Source organism: Clytia hemisphaerica, unplaced genomic scaffold (assembly GCF_902728285.1).
Source record: "Clytia hemisphaerica strain Z4C2 unplaced genomic scaffold, Clytia hemisphaerica genome assembly, whole genome shotgun sequence".
Taxonomy (NCBI): domain Eukaryota; kingdom Metazoa; phylum Cnidaria; class Hydrozoa; order Leptothecata; family Clytiidae; genus Clytia; species Clytia hemisphaerica.
This window is the reverse complement of record NW_027103414.1, coordinates 1,692,922-1,711,699: the sequence shown is the minus strand read 5'-3', so window position 1 is coordinate 1,711,699 and position 18,778 is coordinate 1,692,922. Positions and strand designations below refer to the sequence as shown.

Here is an 18,778-nt window from a genome sequence, read left to right as displayed (position 1 = left end):
TGAACTATGAAAAACCTACCCTTAAGGGCCGAACGTCTGGTAGGTCATTTACCTTGAGTGCCCCCCCCCCGGGCCGTGGACACAAAAAATTACCCCTGTATTTTTTCAATACCCCTGGACAATTTATCCTCCACCCCCCACATGAACGGATTTTTTCTGGAAGAGCCCAATTGCAAGTGGCTCTGGGTATGATTAATAAGTTGAAATATTCGAAATTTTTGAATGAAAAATTAATAATAGAATTTAGAATGAAAATTTTTACATAGAATAGTTTATCTACTTCTTTTTAGGCTTTGCAGATTTTCCACCTTTTCCTTTTCCTTTCTTCCCTTTGCCTTTCTTTTTGTTTTCCAATTCTTGTCTAGCATAGAAACCACGCCATATTGCTTGGATTTGAATAGTCGCTTCAATTCTCTCTCGTTCCTCTTTCTCTATACGTAGTTGTTCTTCAGCTACGAGACGTCTTTCCTCCATAATCTCCGTGTATTCTTTGTCTACTTTGTCAAAATGTTGTTGAAGTTCCTCCAAATCGTCTAAATCACGACGGTTTAGCTCGTTCAGTTCATCAACTTGTTTCTATGAAATGTTTATTATTAAACTGATTAATCTTTAAAATGTTAACTTTTGCTAAACCTGGGAAATCTTAATCAGAATCAGGAATAATACGTTTTAAATCCAGATAGATTTGGATAAATGAATGAACGAGCAAAGTGATTGGCTGAAAGTTAAACGATTGCGTACCAAAATAAAAACGTCAATCTTAAAGATTGCATTATGCAAAAGAACCAGCCACTTTCGTTTTTCGATTTCAGGAAAAGTCAAAGCGGTTTCGAAAATAGGCTGAACAAGAAAATTTGTTTATCATATTTGCCGCTTCCCTTTGCAGTAAGAAGTAGAGCTCATTGCTGGCGAATGGATGATCTGTTATGCGAGATTAACTTTTTTTCCAGACATCTAAGATATTTAGAAAATATCTTCTTTACCTGTCTCCATCCCATATCACCATCATATTTCATAATCCAATTCTGTAACTCGCCTGCCATTTTGAATTTTCGTTTACGTAACTTTGATTCTTTAATATAATTCTCTTTAACGCATTTCGACATGACTAACTTGTATTGAATTTTATCGGTATTCAATTTTTGATTTTTATTTTCAACAATTAGTCGATTGGATACAATTTGCTTTGCAGCTTCATTTAAAGCTGTATTATTTTCATCTTCGGCTGTTTCTTCTATGTCATCAATCTTTTGTTTCAAAAATGTTATCTCTTCCTCTTTTTCATTCATCTAAAATTTGAAGTTATAATAATAGATTAGAATCGAGTAGAATAACTGAGCTTTTGCTGAAGGTATGATACCTTATAAATCATTTTAGCAGGCGTTAAAAAGAAGTAGCGGAAAAGCGCCAACAAAGCAGCGCAAAATTTTCCTCCTATATTTGTTAAGTTACAAAGAGAAGACGAGCCACTTGTACCACTTTTTTATTTTACTGTACGTGATACCATGAGCGCTATCAGAATCAGAAACAAATCGAAGGTTGAAGATTCGCTTCTAGCCTTCAGCTTAAAATTCAATTGGCATATAAATGAATGCTTTTTAGATATGTAGAAAAATAATGTCATGATCACTTACAATTGCACACTTTTGTTCGATAGATACATTAAAATTTTTCCTTAATTGTTGAATAGTATTTCGTGCAATTCTTGATTTCTCCATAGTTTGTAAAAGAAAACGCCACCTTTCATCTTCTTCGACTCCTTCGGTCAATAATTTCTCATGCATCATTTCTCGTAATTCGTCGAAATAAGAGGCGAGTAAATTGTTGGGGTCAACAGCAGAAGTCGTTTTATCTGTCGGGTTGTATGACGATAACAGGATACCATGAATAGAGCAATACCTAAAATAAAATAAAAGATCAATTAAATCTAGCTTGTACCCAGGCCCCTGATATCACTTTGTGAAATTATTGCTGTCAACTGGTAGCACTGGCCCACCCTTTACCTTTTTTGTACTTAGCTCGTTGCCATGAAATAAAGTAATGTAAAAAAAATATTAAAAAAATATTCCCTGACGATAACCTTTTGTGAGCCGGCCAAAACTGTATTGGAACAAATTCTTGCCAACTACTTTAGGCGTACAAACTTTCACGAGGACGAAAAATCGCGAAATTCACGACATATACTTTCGCGAATTTTACGGAAAAATATTTTCGCGAGCATAAACTTTCGCGAATTAAGACGTAAAATTGAGAATTTTCACGTGAAAAAATGGCTTAGAGGGACAAATTCTTCTCCGATTGGATTGAAACATTTGTCCTTTGACTTATTAGTCTTTTAGCAGGCTAAAAGGTGCCATAAAAGTTACATTATATTCAAAGTTTGAAGTTTTACAGATTTTCTATTTTGTCTAGAATTTTTCGCGAGCATAAACTTTCGCGAATGGCCCTTCCTAGAATTTTTAAAGACATTTACTTTCGCGAAAAGGGCCAAAATTCGCGAAAATCGCGAAAGTTTCTGCTCGCGAAAGTTTGTACGCCTAAAGTATACTTAGTCAACGAAGAAAATGTTTTCGCTTTTTATCACCTTCTAAACACCCTAAAACGTATTTGATTGGATAAAAACTTTGTTTTCAAAGCTTCAAATCTAGGCTGTAAAAAGTGTGACGGTTCATGGCTATAAAACTACACCTGCAAAAAATATTTCCATTTTTCAAAAACGGTGAGGGCAGCATATCATCTTAAAACAAATGTATGCTTTTATACCTTAGTATCAATCTGGTTGAATCTTTAATCTTCTGTACATTAGCTTCAATCTCAATTTGATTATCTTCATCATCCTCATTAGAAAAAGACAAACTTCGCGCAAAGGATTGATGCTTTAAAATCAATTGTCGTAATTCGTGATTAGTTACACGAAACAAATGCGAATCATCTTCGATCAACCAATTCAAAGCTTTCACTTGATCGATATGTCTCAAAACTGTTTGTAAAACTCGATAAATTCGTTCTGTCTCGATTCGATCGAGTTTTCGTTTGATTGGCTGAAGAGTAGCCATTGTTCGACGTTGTCGTTGTTGGCTTGATGCCGTCGGTGGGGCCGAAATATTGGGTGTCCGAGGATGGCGTGGTGTCCAAGAAGCCTGCATTATGATTTAAATCTTTCTTTGAAAGGCACTGTTCTCGAAATTTTTTTTGTCTGTTTTGATATTTTAATTTTGAAAAATAACGTCCACCATTCTTTTGTTTCTGCTTTTATATTTGACGTCAGTTATTTTTTTCAAATAAATGTAATTACGTTTTCTTTTTAGTAGCTGTCGCTATGAATGCCCCGCCAACGCATTGCGGGGCAATAACAATACAGATTCTTTTACCTTTTTACCGAAACATAAGAACAAATTAAGAACAATCCCAGCCTCAGTCAAATTTCATAAATGGTTAACCATTAAATAAATACCAGGAACAATTTATAAACAATCAAGTCTGAAACACCAATTATCAAGGACAGCCGAACCTCAGCCTCAGTTCTTGTAAAAGCGTGTAGGACTATTATAGAAAAAATAATTCAAACGACCAGCTGCGAAAGACATAGACTGCACTGAAAAAAATACTTTTAATTAACACAAAAATAATGAGCAACTGGCAGGACTCCGTAATAATTATCCCCAATGTTAGATATTTCATTTTAAAAGGTATACAAAAATTAAAGAAAAGATATATCAAAATTAATGAAAATCAATACAAAAAAAAAAAAATCTCAAAATTAATGAAAATTAATACAAAAGTAAATAGCAAAGTAATACAATCAATTTGATACTTCTAGATTATAGATTCCCCTTACTTCTTTCAAAAAAATAGAAAGGACCAAAAATTTTATTCGAATCAGAGAAAGAGTCGAATTATAGGGAGTAATTAAACCAGAACACGAATAATTGTATAATAAAACACGACTGAAATCTTGCAGTAACCGTGTAAAAATACGGACTTAAAATTTCTTAAGCCCTTTGTATTAAATAAAAGGCAAAAAAAAGTAAAAGGAAAAGGAAAACGAGAATCTCTAAGCTTGAGCTAAACATTCATAGGTAAAAACCAATGAACAAAATAAAAAGCATGATCCTCAATGTGAGATAATAAACCTTGAAAATCTTAAAAATCTGATAAATAAATTCTATAAATAAAAAGTTAAAAAATGTATATAAATCCCTGTTTACTGTGTAGTAAAAAAAACTATCGAGCTGTAGTAAATCTCTTACAAACCTTATCTTGAATGGCGCAATAAATCCATTAGCAAAGTTACAAAAAAAACAAAACAGAACTGAAATAATTAATTCGTGACCATTATATTAAATAATTTTGATAACAAGGACATATTTAGCCAAATTACGAAAATAGCCAAAATTTTCATGTGCAGAAATAGCCTGGATATCCAAGCTCAAGACTGTGAAATAGTTTACAGCCTGAATATCCAGGCTAGAAAGGAAAAGTTTCATGTGTTTATGTTTAGAAGCCCTTCACAACCTTTCCAGTAAGCCAAACAATATTTTCAAGAGCCATCCCACAAAGAGTATTTTGAAGAAAAAATCTCAGTTTCCACGATATTTAGCTGGGAACAGAATTTCTTTCATCTGTTTTACGCCTTCTTCTCTCCCTAATTCTTGATCGCTTCGAATCAATTGTAAATGTTTATGAACCCATTCTCGAAGGTTTGGCTTCAGATAGTCTCCGTACTCACCGTTGATGAGCGGCTGATATTTAGCGTCTTCAGGCACATTCTCACTTTTCGATTCCAGAGCTTCGCGCAACATTTTCGCCTCAGCCATTTCAAGCGATTCAGAAACCTGCGAATTCATAAAATAGTGGGATAGATAAAAACGAGGCCTTACTTTGACGCTTACCTCGCGTTAGAATGGTCTCTAGTATTTAGGATTCCCTATACAATAAATCTGACATGTTCCTACAAATCAAATGAAAAAAACTCATATTCAAATATATGGAAATTATACAAACTTTAATGCATACATACCTTCACAGGAAAAGTATAGCGGGCGGCCAAAAATGTGGGTGCTGGTGGGCGGGCGGTATGAGGAATCAAGTTACGGAATATTGCAATGCGTCCAAATTTTGGGACAGCAGCCGCTGAAAAAAATCGAAATCCTAAATCGAAAGCAATAACCCTTTTAAAGCTCTTGATTCGTTTGGATGCTGAATGCAGCTAAAAGTTCTCTTAATTTGTAGTTTTCCTTATCGATTACACTTGTTTTTGGAAGGTACATCGATTTTATTTCAAGAAATACGGTAAAAGCTGTTATTCGCATATTGGTTTTTAATTCTAGTGTTTTGATGTTTGAAAATTAAAGTTGGTTCCTAAAAATGGTGACCTCATTAAGTGGTCTATTCCATTGGGCTTAACGTCATCAAAAACTGTCGAAAAAAGCAAAAGTTCAGCAGGAAGTATACTTTAGTCTTAATAATTTTTAGAAACAATAAAATGACATTTTTCAAAATTTTTGAATCCAAAACAGAACATTCTACGATAGAAAACTCGGGCAGTCTTTTTGCTAAACTTGCTAAAATTTTCTTAAACCATTTGATCGGATGGTTAATAAATTAATAAATTTTTCTGTAAATAAAGGGCATACTTATAAATTCATAGGATTGATTTCCAAGCTTTCTGGTTAACCCGCTCTCTCCACGTTCCGAATCAAAACCGGTCGAGTAATCAAAGAAAGCTGTTTCCGCATACATGTCTGCTGTCCAATCCGGATTCAAGTACAACAAAAACGTGTATTCATGCTGAAAATAAAGGAAGAGTCTATGAGAATAATCTATTGAATTTCCTTAGACTACTAACTCAATGTCGTCCAAAAAAATGCATGAGAGAGTTCATAGAACTTTCACTTCACCACTGGTAAAGGGACTACAATTTCTAAAAATTCCCGGCTGGATTTTCCATTCTATAAACAACAAAACTTCACCACCCATAAAATCCAAACCGTATTCCATCCCCTTTTAAAATTCAAATTCTCACTAGATCATCGAGACAGGGGTGTTGTAAACGAGCTTGGTGATTGACTAATGCAAAATAATCACACCAAAATGGAACGCCAATCATAAAGTACATTGGGCCATTCCATTTTATATCCATACAGAGGTGGACGAACATTTCCAGGGGGGGTGACTTGAGCAGAATTTCCAGACTGTCAAAAAGAGTGTTTTTTCATTTTTCCAGGGGGTAAAAAATCATCTTAAAATTTCCAGGGGGTAAAAGACTTATTTTGTCCACCGTCACTTTAAGGTATGAAAATAAATTTTCCAAGGGATTTTTTGCAAATTTTTCCATTTTCCAGGGGTTTTCCACACATTTCCAAAAAATCTTTTTTGACTTGAAAAGGTTCGCCCACCCCCGTATAGAAATTTAATGTCAGAATGGCCCATCATAATCCAGTAAGACAGTGAATTTCGAAATTTCCATATGGAAATGTTCTGTTTACAGAAGAATAAAAACTATATAGTATTCTAACCTCATCGTCGGTGCAATCTAAATGGATCCGTGTGTGATCCGTGTGTCGTATCAAGTTGCATGAAACATCGTACGGGTGCCAACCTGTCTTGTTGGATAAATAAGCAGCTAGCTTGTGAACCACTGCGTGATAAGGTGTGTTCAATATACGCTCAGGCTAAAATGAGAAGTACAGACAATTTATCTAGCCTGCGAGTCAATTAAGGCTTTTTGATGAGCTGGGTGATGCGATCTATTGAATTTAGCGATTTCTTTGTTTTCGAGTAGTACATTTTTGAAAATCTGGCGGTAACTTTTACTTTCAATGTGAAATCCACGTGGACCGCGCTAGGCCGCGCAGCTTTGGTAGGATTTAATGGCTTCAAATCCTACCAAGGAGATTCATTTCTAGCCCTTCGGGCTTTTACTTCATTGATCATGATACGAAATGCTTCTGTCGAGGCTTTAGATACATTGTCATTTTACAGAAAGTAATACATAATTTGGATCAATTTCATTGAAATTGAATATTGTACTGGATTTATAAGAGGAAATCTTTGGTGTGATTGCTCCGGAGAGCAATGTAAAAATCTCGGCAAAATGAATACAGTTGACGCTCTCTAATTCGACGTTCTACTATTCGATTGGCTCCCTTATTCGATGAAAAATAAAGTCCCCGTCAACGAGAAACTCTCATAAACGACGCTCCCTTATTCGATAAGCTCCCTTATTCGATGAAAATCCGAATATAGAGAGCGTCAACTGTAATCTAAATTGATGTTTTAAGAATTATACACTTTTTTTTACAGAACCCTGTTTATTGGAACATTTAGGCGGCGCTCAAAATTGTCCAAGAAATAATACATCCAGCAGAGCTGCATCCAGTGTAATAGAATTTAAACATCGTCCGAATTTTGTTTAAGAAAGATCACTTCCAAAACGTAGGTTAGATCGATTCAAACAGGTTTTCTCGTCTTGTTTGAGAGTTAATAAAAACATTCTGATAACATCAATAATTGATGCTTATTTCGAATTTGAAACCCTTCATCTGTGAGATAGTTATTATATTTTTATTGCCATCAAAGATAAAAAAAGAAGCCTATATAAAAATCATTCCGTTTTAATTACACCTATCAAATTTCAGTTGTAAATGTTTTCATAAGCGTTTCAACCGCAGTGCTTTTCATAAAAACATTGTGAAACTTTAAAACAGAAAACATAATTATTCATCAAATAAAGCTGTAAGATGGAGTGCGTAGAGTTTTTTAAGAGAAATTCCTCATTTTGGTTTTTTATAGAGACAATGAAAACATTTCCTCAAAAACATCTCATGTTTGAGTAGAGAGTTTTCTTTCACTCTTTCTAGTAAAAAAGTGAAGCTTACAGCTTTTTTGAGTAAGCGAATGTTTGATATATATTTTTAACTATCTATTTTTTTAGGTTTCAATATTTTAAGTTTAGATAAGTTTTTTTCTGTAGGGTTTTTAAAGTTTTTTGCTTTCGAATACGATACAAGAAGAAAATTATGAAGTTCATCAACAGAAAAAATGATTTTGGCGCTTGTCTAGGTTGCCCGCATCCCCGAGATTGTTTTTGTTACGATATTTTGTTAAAGGGATAATCAGATGGTTTGAGATATTTGGCCTGTGTAATCTTTCTATTATCCTGAGCAAAACCTCAAAATATTTTTGCCTAATTATTTTCCTAAGTCCAGATATTTAGATTCCAAGTTTTTGACTTTTAGTAAGAAAACAATAGAATTTCAACGTAAGAACCGTGTGAGAACACATTATCAGAAATTTCAAATTGTGATATCTTGACTTATAAGGAAAATAGTTACCTAAACAGACTTGGAGGTTTTACTCAAGCCCACATAAGCTTTCTGCAGGCCAAATATCTCAAACCATCTGATTATCCCTTTAAAAGGGATCATACTCGAATAATCATTCCGCTTTTGCTAAGCAAGTTTTTTGCGATGAGAAAAAAGCAATCATGACCTTGTGTTTGAATTTCTCTCACTTAGATTTTAATGACATCCAACAATTTCATCCTCAAAAAGCTAGCTTAGCAAAAATGGGGACCCAGCTCGGTGGGACTTTAAGATTTTAAGCTCATACATAACAATGTTCGTTTTTCCAGGACACCGACACTGAAAGGAAACTATAGATTCGCTCTGCAATGGTCGATTCCTTGTTCCCTGCGTATTGGCGGTTTTTTTATGGTTACTGAAAGTTTTAGATAGATTCTGTGGCGTCCATTCTTAACGTAAATAAAGCCTTGGATACACGGGGACGAGGTTAACCGTATAGTTAATTCATTTCGTGGAATAAGCTTTTTATCAGAAAAAGTTAATTCAATTATTCCCTGTTTAGATAAAAACTTCTAACTTAAAAGAATGTCAATCATTTTAAAAATGGAGGAGAACGACCAAGACGAACTCTCTCCAGTCCATAACAATGAAATAGAAGATTCCATGGATGCCAGTATGGTTTTAAAACAGTGGAGTGACGTTGCTCTTGAAGAATTAATCAACGCGTATGAGCCTCACACATGTCTTTGGATAACTACCAGCGATGAATACAAGGATCCAGATAAAAAAGAAACTGCACTTCAGGAAGTCGATCGTACCATGCAACAATTTCATTTCTCTAGACAAGAATATACTAAAAAATGGACAATCCTAAGAGGTCAGTTTTTAAGAGAAGTTCGACGCGAGAGATCATCTAACCATGTTCCCGGCTGGCGTTGGTATCCCAAACTAGAATTCTTAAAGAAAGATGAGATTTTATTTGATAGGCGAGTCAAAAGTAAAACAGAGACAATCAATGCGTACTCGTTACCCAGGAAACGTAACCACGTGACCGTTGAGCTTACGCCCAGTCCACCAGTAGCTGTAGCGACACCTTTTGTACCACCACCGCTACCGCCACAAAATAAACACCCTCGCCGCCCACAATTTCAAATAGCTGTCTCACCTCATCATCAGCATCATAAACAAAAACATACACAACAATCACATCATCAACAACAACAACAAATAGTCCATCAAAAATCTCACGAAGATATCGTTATTGAGTACATTAACCCACCTTTTATTACAACAGAAAGAAAAGACGAATCAAGTAATAACACTAGTAACAGTAACCGGATGGTTCAAACAAATGCGGAACAGTCAAGTAACGGGACGACACTTCCCTCCACAGATGTTGAGGATCAAGAGTCGTTATTTGGTAAAATGGTAGCAACCACATTACGTAAATTCAGCCCGTATCAACGAGTGCTAGCTCGAAAACAAATTCAAGACTTATTGTTTGAAATTGAGCTACAAAATGCTTCAAACACAACGTGAACCGACTAAGTTTGGATGAAAACTTTCTGAGTAATAATTTCAATTTTTTTAAAGTTGCGTTTTTTAAATCTTTCAGATTTATCATACTTTATGAATAAATTTATTTCAGAATTTCGCTGTTAAAAAAAAATACATTACTTCAAGTTTCATGTCTTACGGCAATCATCAGACGTACAAATAAAAACAATTAAAAAAACTGTACTCTACTGTTGCTCTACGCAGTCATCGAGCACTCTTTTAAATGGTGTTCAGCTACAATATATCATTTCTATTCCATGACGTTGTATTTGGTTTTAATGTTTTCGACCAAAGTCATAAATAAAAGTATTTATATTGCACTATCCTGCTTTCTGAATCAAAGCTCTCTATATCAGTATTCTGTAGAGAGTGAAGTATTACCGAGTTTATGTATACGTGTGTTTTTCAGCGACAGGACGGTAAGGTTCTAATTTTTCTAGATCATGACCAACTGAGGACGACGGTAAATCAGCACTTTTACCGTCCTCGAAGTGAGCGTTTTTCCAAATCAATTCAGTCATTTAACTGTCCTCAAAAGTCCAAGTACATAAACTCGCTATTCTGGCAAAGGTGGGAGCTTGACGGTAATAGTCAGCTTTTTATGCTTAAAAAGTGTCATTTTTCTACCAAATCTCTCCAAGGGTCATTTTTCATCAAAATCTAGTCGGCTAATTGGCGTTCTCTAGTCCCTTAGCCCCTCCAAAGTAAAATCTATAAGATAAAATACTACTCTGGTAGAGAGTAAAATCCTTGTCATTTCTATAATTTATTGGCATGTGATAAGACAAAAGCACAGTTAATACAAACGTATTATCAAGGATCTTGGTCGAAAGCGTACCAGTGAAATCACAAGTAAAAAGTTCTATGAAAGTGAGCCGTCTAAAAAGATAATATACAGATTGCAACATTCCAGCCAAATTTCAAGTCCACACCATCCTTATATCAAAAGTCATACAAGGGTGGTGGAAAACAACCTCCTTGACAATAGGAGCCCCCAAAAAGCTTAAGATAATAATAGGAGACGGTAAGCTTCTGATTCGTCTAGATCTTGATTGAACAAGAACGACGAAAAAATCAACTTTTTTACCGTCCTCGATTTTGCGGGTTGTTCAAAATCGTTTCAGTCACTCCACAGTCCTCAAAAGTGCAAATAAATAAACTCGCTACTAACTGTGATGCTGGAGGTACATTTACCAGACCTTAAATAAATAGTCGGTAAAACTTACCTTAAACTGGTAGATATACTGGACATTGTCATGAGTCTCCGAAGACGCTTGATCATAAATGTTGCCGGATAGACCACCGCCATGACGTACGTAATACGAACGTATACTATCAACTAACTCTTTGGGTAAGACGTTATCGAAGAATGCGATTGCGTTACCATGTTTGTCGTAGGTCTTGTATAAAAGGTGTTTAGCAGGATCGATCGAATCAAGATCGAATTTATCAACTTGGTTTGTGAAAGGGAATGGTAATTTCTTCTTTTCGTTTTCCTCTTCTTGGTTAGCCTATGAAATGAGTGAGTGAGTTAGTGAGTGAGTGAGTGAGTGAGTGAGTGAGTGAGTGAGTGAGTGTCCGCTGAAATTGTTAGAATAAGAAAGAAAACAGGTTTGCAGGCACGACGCAACGGGTGCGGCAGGTACAGCGGCCGCCGTACCAGATTTCCACAAAAACCCCGTAATTTTCCTCTTCGTCGGTAAAATCGCTATAAAATCGCTTAAATTTCCTCATTCACCGTACTAGATATAAAAAGCTTCCGTCGTGCCTGGGTTTGTCTCTGGAAAAAATGATTTCACCGTAACTTTTTGGGCGGATTTACAGCGAAAAGCTGAAATCTATCTATCCACTCTCCTCTCATCTCCCTGGAGGAGGGGGTGGGTAGTCCCACGACTTTTCACTCTGCAAGTCATGGTGAATATCTTTTTGTTCTTTATATCTCTATATGTTCAAAATTTCAAGATTTCAAATTAAAAATTTCAAACAAACATTGAATTCGCACTTTAAAATATAAGCAAATAAACACAATTACATACCTCAAATTCTGCAACGCTTTGCTTAAACAAGTCCATATTGTCTGTCAGTTTCAAAAACAACCCGTGCATTGGCACCGTGCGGCCCATAGAAGGTGGACGAAACACTGTCTCTATGGGGCCAGTCCAAAATACGATTCTCAAATGTCGTGGGTGGACTGAGTAGACAATCTCATCATCAGTATTATAAAATGCTTGGTCGCAGTAATCGTTTTTGTTGTAATTTTGTGATAAAAATACTCGAACGTATAATTCCTTTCCTGTTGAAGTAGTACCTTCTTTGCTAGCTAAAGAAACAATGAAAGTAACGGGTGTTTCAGAAAAAAGTGTACAAGTTTGAAGTTAGTTTGTGAGAAAACTAAAAATGCGTGTTTCTCGGCGATCGAAGAAAGACGGGAAACGAGTTTCTCAACGGTTTCACACGCAAAGCTGCTTGATGATCTTTGCGGAGATTGGGACAAGCTACGCGCATGCGTCAAAAATGGGTGTTTATATGTTTCGTGTTTTCATTTCAAAATCCTCGCTATTGCAAAAGTTGTAGTTAAGTTAAGCTAACCTTCTATTTCTATTTTGCTTACATGTGTAAACGAGACAATCGACATCAGCATTGGAGAGAACGGGATTCAACGACATTGTTCGATATGGTTCATGTATGGCTATCCACTTTTATGGTTAAACACGACCTTTGATGATGACCAAACAATAAATGCAAATTATGGAACAACGCTGTTTTTAACGAATTTTTTTGTATAAATTTTTTATTATTTGCAAAGGGAGGACCTATAAACTCCGGAGGTCGGGGTGACTGATGCCATTGGTTCGGAGATAATGTTTCCTCTAGAATAAACAGCCACTGGGGTTTTGCACTACCTGTTTAGTCACCGTTAGTACTAATATATCTCATTTTACTGTAATAATGAATAATATTCTATTCATCGATATTTTCATTCATATCTCAATTACTTGTTTTTCATTGCAAGATGTATCCAATAAACGAACAAATTCATGTCTCTTGTTACAGTGAAACCTCCAATTAACGGACACTCTAAAAGGCGGACACCTCTGATTAGCGGACAATTCGATTTTCCCCGGCCATTTCCTAGTCAAATCCTCATAAAAAAGTTTCCAAAAGGCGGACCCTCCAATTAGCGGACAAAACTTTTTGCATGAAATGACCAAAACCCTACTTTTTTCCCTCTAATTAGCGGATATCGACGGTCAAAGTGGTCACAGACTTTAAAAAAGTAGACAGGATTGATTTATCCAAACTATTTATTTCTTAAACACTTCAAAGTTTCATTGAACAAATTCCCTATAGACGTTTGGAGCGCTCCCTTTATCCAGTCGGTGAATTTGCTTACGTAGAAAAAATAAATTACAGGGACCTCAAGACTAATGTGATTCATAAAAACTAAATTGCCGCATTTAGATAACCATTCTCTTGTTCTTCAATGTCCTAAGGTCTCTAGAAAAGCACTTCGGACCAAAATCTTACATACTTAACCCCTTATTAATAGTACCTTATTCCAAAATTATAGCCATAATTAAAAAGTTTCTAAAAGGTGGACACTTCTAATTAGTGGACACTTCTAATTAGCGGACACTAACCCTATTCCCCGATGTTGTCCGCTAATTGGAGGTTCCACTGTATTTCTACTTTCTATGTATTATTCTTAAGCTTTGAGGAGAAATAGTAAAAAAGTTAAAAAATCCAAAATTTTCGCCATTCGAAGGAGGAAAGACTAACTTAAATTTTGAGCTATCATATTTTAAATTTGCTTCACGTGTTCAAAAGTTACAAAGAAAATTCGAAAAGAATTCTCTTTCGAAAAAGCGTCATTTTTGAGAAAAAATAGGGGATCAAACTCAAGCTTTACTTACGAAACACTGAAAAAAGCTTTTTTATGATACTTTAACACCTAAAGATTCGAGGACCTTTCGAATGTTGTTATGATTATTAAAAGAGTAAAAAAGAATCGTTAAAACCAAAATATCCTAATAACAGCAATCAAAACTTGTAAAACCTTAAACTGACTGTGAAAAACACACTCTTTTCTTGTACAAAAGAGAAAGAGAAAAAAATTGATTCACACTTTTTTCTCAAAAATGACGTTTTTCAAGACAGAGAATTTTGTCATAAAAATACAAGCATCAGACTATCGTATTAAAAGTACTTTAGTGGCGAATCTAAAGAGGAAATTGTTTAAAGTATTTTATAAAAGGTACGGCAGAATGCTCTCAAGAAAGGTGGCAATGATTAAATCAAAGTTGATATGTGGATCCACGTTGACCATTCCAAAAAGTTCCAATGGATAGGTTCTAAGGTCACGAGGAACCAGTAAGGGCCTTTTCCATGCCTGAGGAGCCGATGAGCCAAGAAAAAACATACAATAGAAAAAACATACGTACCTTTGAAAGCTTTTGGACTATCGCCTCTATCCAATAAAAATGTAAACGATTCATAGGGCAAAAATTTTTTATTTTGATGAATGTCTTCCGGTAATGATTTGTAAGCATCTCGAATGAACTTCCATAATCTCATCTTAATCAAAGTGTTGGGTGCAATTTGTCTTTTCCAAAAAAGATCCCCCTCACTTTGAGGATAATATTTTTCATATGGGTCAGGATAAACGTACTGATACCTAGAACAGAAAATAATATCTGTTATTTTTTCCACCCCAGAACCCAGAACCAGAAAACCTTGGAAAAACTGCCAGTCTGTAAAAGCAATGAAAATACAAATGTACTACCAAGAACAATTTTATCTTTATTTCGATTTTTGGAATTTCAGGGTCGATAATCAAATTGGTCTCGCCTAACCAAAAAAGAGAAAAAGTTACAATACTTACTGAGAATAATATGTCATGAAAGCATGCCCAATGATATTAGGAATCACTTTATCAAAAACAAAAACCTTTCCATGCTTAGATAAATACTGTGATTGAACCTTGACATCACTGCAAACACAAAAGGTCCAGAGAACAGTAGCGATCAATAATACAGTTGCCTTTTTAATCATTTTTAGAGCTAAAATGAAATTGAAAGTAAGAAATATGTTTTTTTATAAGCATATGAAGGCTCAGTTTTTGGTACCTAAACAACGGTTCTATCGTTTAAGAATATAGAGGTAGACACTTGCTTGTAATGTATGCAGATGTATGAAACCAATTTTGTGAATTAGCGTTATTCAAAATTTGACCTGTGAATTGTGTCCAATGTTTTGTGGAAGTAAAAAAACATACACTCCTAGTTGAGAAGGGAGGGAGACCTTGTAATAAACATTTTAATTTTGTTTCTCTTTGGTTTTAGTCTTTTGTTAATTGTTAATTGTTTTCTGACTTATTCATTACATAGTTTGTTCTCTAGCTTGTTTGTTTTATTCGAAATCAAACTTTGCTCTTCTGTAACTTTGTACTCTAATTCTTCTGTTGGTTTTATTGTCCCCCTTGTTTTTGCTTATTCCTTCTTAGCAATTTTCAACTTTTCAAATATCAAATTTTTGTCTTTAAAGTTAACCCCTTCCTATTTTTTTACTAGGGGAAGTTCGACAACCTGTCTGGTTGGTATTCTACAGACCAGAATGTAAACTTGACCAAAATCATTTATTGACTGATTGATATGATGTTATGAGTTGCATGTCACGAGTGTATTACACTTTTCTGGTCTGTAATTTGTATGACCTGTGATGACTTGTGTTTGTTTTGGACCTGTGACCTGTGGACCTGTGTTTTACACTAACCGCTAGATACAGTATGCAAGGGCTTTTTGGGCAAAAAAGAGTAATTTTGGGCCGGTCTGTAAAATATGCAAAATTTGAGCAAAAAAAGTTAAAGTGAAAAAAAGTTAGAGGGGGGTCCTATTTTCCGTAGTTTCAAAGAATAATGACATCATCATCAGCTGGCAATGACGTCATCAATCATGTCAAATTTTTACCAAAGATGCCAATTCATACTGTCAACTGCTCTAACTTGGGACTGACAAAGCATGGGACGACAATTCGGCCACCATTTCATCGAACCTCCAAAGTGATTTGAGTTAACAGGGATCGAATTAGCGTATCGCATTTCGCAATTCGCGATGCGTTTTTGGATTACTTACAAGCTAAAAATTGATCCATTTTAGGATGCAAAATCATGCTTATCAAAAAATTGCGATGCACTTTCTATCAGTTTCTATCCCTTATTTCGATGCCTGGTTAATGAACTGCGTATTCACGATTTCTCTTTTGCACCGAGTAGGCTTTTAAATCGAAATATGAAAAAAATCCGTAGTGGAGCACGCGCAAATGTCTGGAATGAAGTAGACTAGCAAACTAGTCTGTTAATTAATCATGTCAGAGGGCGTGAACATAAAGGCAGCAGGCGTTTGCTAGAATAGGAGCTGCGTAGGAGAACGAGCAAAAGTTCCTTCCTACGCTTACCTAACTCCTACGCTCACTTTTCCCGCGTGATATTGTTCCAGCCCGACTGGCGTGCCAGTCTAGGAACGAAGAAGACCAAATTAGTGGCAAAACGATGAAGCGTTTGACGGGCATTCTCTAATTCTCCAATCGGCGCCCGGTCATTTTGAATGAAATCATAAAAGTGTGCTATTAGTTAAAGTTATTGTGACATGTTATGACAGAAAGTATGATTGATAAACTTGGTGAAGTTAACAAAACAAATTTGTTGTCAAAGAGATTTAACAGTAAGTGAAAATACAGGCTAGATATCAAACAGTTCCATGTTTCGAACAATCGTCCCAAGTTAGAGCAGTTGATGGTATTTGGTGCACACTTGCAGAGTTTCAAGTCAATTGGATATTAAATATTTCAAAAGTTATCAAGAAATTGTTTTGGAGTTGGCTTTGTTTCTCCATTACTTTCTTGACAGTAATGACAAATATTTTCATTTCTCATCACTCAAAAAGTCTAAAATATTGACAAAAAAAGTCAAACAAAGGTCGAAATTTGTAGCATTTTTTGTCCTTTCATGTTTTTATTAACTTTCATTCACTCTTAGAAGAAAGCAGCTGTTGACCTGGAATTTGATAAAATCGGAGGCTGGATAGTACACAATACAATCGAAGGTAGGTATTCAATATGATCGAAGGGTAATTGAAAAGTAATCAAAATGATTGAACAAATCGAAAAATGGTCAAAGAAAATGCCATTATCTGGAGTCGAGTGAGTATTCTATCACCGATAAAATCGATAGGTGGTCACTGACCACCTTCGATTATTATCGATCATTATTGATTACTTTGATAACAATCGAACGTTCAATTAGTACCGTCTGGTAAAAACTGAAAAAGAAAGTCGTTATTGTACAATTTGAACATGCTTAAAATGGAGGTACTTCCACTAACTGGCATGGCCCAAATATGTTCAACCGATTAAGCCATACTTCTTTGTGACCTGAGCATGGTCTGAACTGGCCCGAGCATGTTCGGGCCATAGACCTTTTTTCAAAGAGGACGTCCTGTTGAATAATTATATAGTCAAGCAGAAAAACAATGATAAAACCATGCATAATTATTACATCACAAGTAAGGAATCGGTCTATCAATACACCGTTTAACAGTCTCAACTGCGCACACGTATGAACAATTTGCCATTGTTTTGATTTTGGCAACCATGGGAAACTTCACTCTCCCCCATAAAAAATGGTAGGTAAACATCCAGTTCTCATAAGAAAACCCAGCAGAGAAATGGTAGGTAAAGAACTTCTTTTAATCATAACTTCTTTTCCTCTAGATGAATTTTAGTGGAATTTTCAGGAGAGATACATAAAATTGTCATTATAAATATCATGTTTGTTCAAATATCTAAAAAAATTCTCTTTAAAGGAAAGAAAAAAAATGGCAATGTTTACATTTCTCTAACCTTCCACAGTACTAAAGTGAGCATTTTTACCTACCGCCTCTACGGTGGAGATGCCGAAACTGTTAAACGGTGTATTTCCTGTAAAATTTAAGCTCTCAAAATAAAATCAGTCCAGCCCCCATAATAGACCTTTTTTCAAAGAGGACGCCCTGTTGAATAATTATGTAGTCCAGCCACAAAAACAATGATAGAGCCAGGCATAATTACTGTATCATGCATATTGTAATAATTATGCATGGTTTTATCATTGTTTTTCTGCTGGACTACACATAATTAACAGGGTGGCCTCTTTTGTCTTTGAAAAAAGGTCTATAATATGCTCTATGTGTGATATATCAGACCTCTTTTGCGCTCCAATAGAGCTAAAATATTAAAATAGTTACCGGTGGTTTAAAGTGTTCCTCTTTGCTACCCTTCTTGCTGACAGCTGACTTGACCTGAGGGGGTGAGGAAGGAGGTTCAAAATGCAGCCGGAAGAATTCTATTAAATTCACTTTCGATTTCGGTAATTTGTTCATATTTTGTTGTGCCTGGGATAATCGAGTAAAAGAACCAGAAGGCTCTGTCTAGATAGTGAGAATAAACTAAATTTTTGCTTTTGGCAGACTGACTTATGAAGTGATGAAAACTGATGAAGAATCATCGATTATATTTTTTGTGAGCTCAGTTCAGTTTAGTTATTTCTGAATTTTCAATCTTTTAGTGCGAAATTATTTGACAAAAGCTCGAGAGAGTGTTTTGATAATGTAGACAGAGTATAATATCATATTTGAGACGGGGGTGTAAAACAAATTTTATCATCAAAACTTTGTTAAATAAAAGAGGTTGATTCGCATCATATTTTTTCTAACGAAGTTTTGAAATTTTTTGAATTTTTGATCAATTTTTTCTAAATTTATTTTCTGTTTAAGCTGAAGGAATGAAGGATTAGTTTGTTAATTAACATCCGTGGTCTAAATTGAAAGATTGATCAGGAAACGCGTTTTCAAAAAAAGACTGGGAACTGGATTGTCGAAATT

At 35.2% G+C, this 18,778-nt stretch overlaps 3 protein-coding genes across 3 annotated transcripts; 1 reads left to right on the top strand and 2 right to left on the bottom strand.

The window, feature by feature from the left end:
- Positions 1 to 215: 215 nt before the first annotated feature.
- LOC136797557 (dynein regulatory complex protein 10-like) lies at positions 216 to 3,222 on the bottom strand. The gene is made up of 4 exons (XM_067054139.1): positions 2,764 to 3,222; positions 1,635 to 1,899; positions 984 to 1,289; positions 216 to 576 (listed from the first exon to the last, which is right to left on the bottom strand). Exons 1-4 carry the CDS (start codon positions 3,144 to 3,146, stop codon positions 277 to 279), a joined length of 1,254 nt encoding a protein of 417 aa, XP_066910240.1. The 5' UTR covers positions 3,147 to 3,222; the 3' UTR covers positions 216 to 276.
- Positions 3,223 to 4,009: 787 nt separating this feature from the next.
- On the bottom strand, positions 4,010 to 18,244 carry LOC136797554 (uncharacterized). The gene is made up of 9 exons (XM_067054137.1): positions 18,143 to 18,244; positions 14,746 to 14,923; positions 14,306 to 14,538; positions 11,900 to 12,183; positions 11,090 to 11,374; positions 6,519 to 6,674; positions 5,637 to 5,790; positions 5,021 to 5,133; positions 4,010 to 4,835 (listed from the first exon to the last, which is right to left on the bottom strand). The coding sequence occupies exons 2-9, from the start codon at positions 14,913 to 14,915 to the stop codon at positions 4,581 to 4,583; spliced, it is 1,650 nt and encodes a 549-aa protein (XP_066910238.1). The 5' UTR covers positions 14,916 to 14,923; positions 18,143 to 18,244; the 3' UTR covers positions 4,010 to 4,580.
- On the top strand, positions 8,767 to 10,198 carry LOC136797556 (uncharacterized). Its single transcript, XM_067054138.1, has one exon. It carries the CDS (start codon positions 8,892 to 8,894, stop codon positions 9,843 to 9,845), a length of 954 nt encoding a protein of 317 aa, XP_066910239.1. The 5' UTR covers positions 8,767 to 8,891; the 3' UTR covers positions 9,846 to 10,198.
- Positions 18,245 to 18,778: the final 534 nt, after the last annotated feature.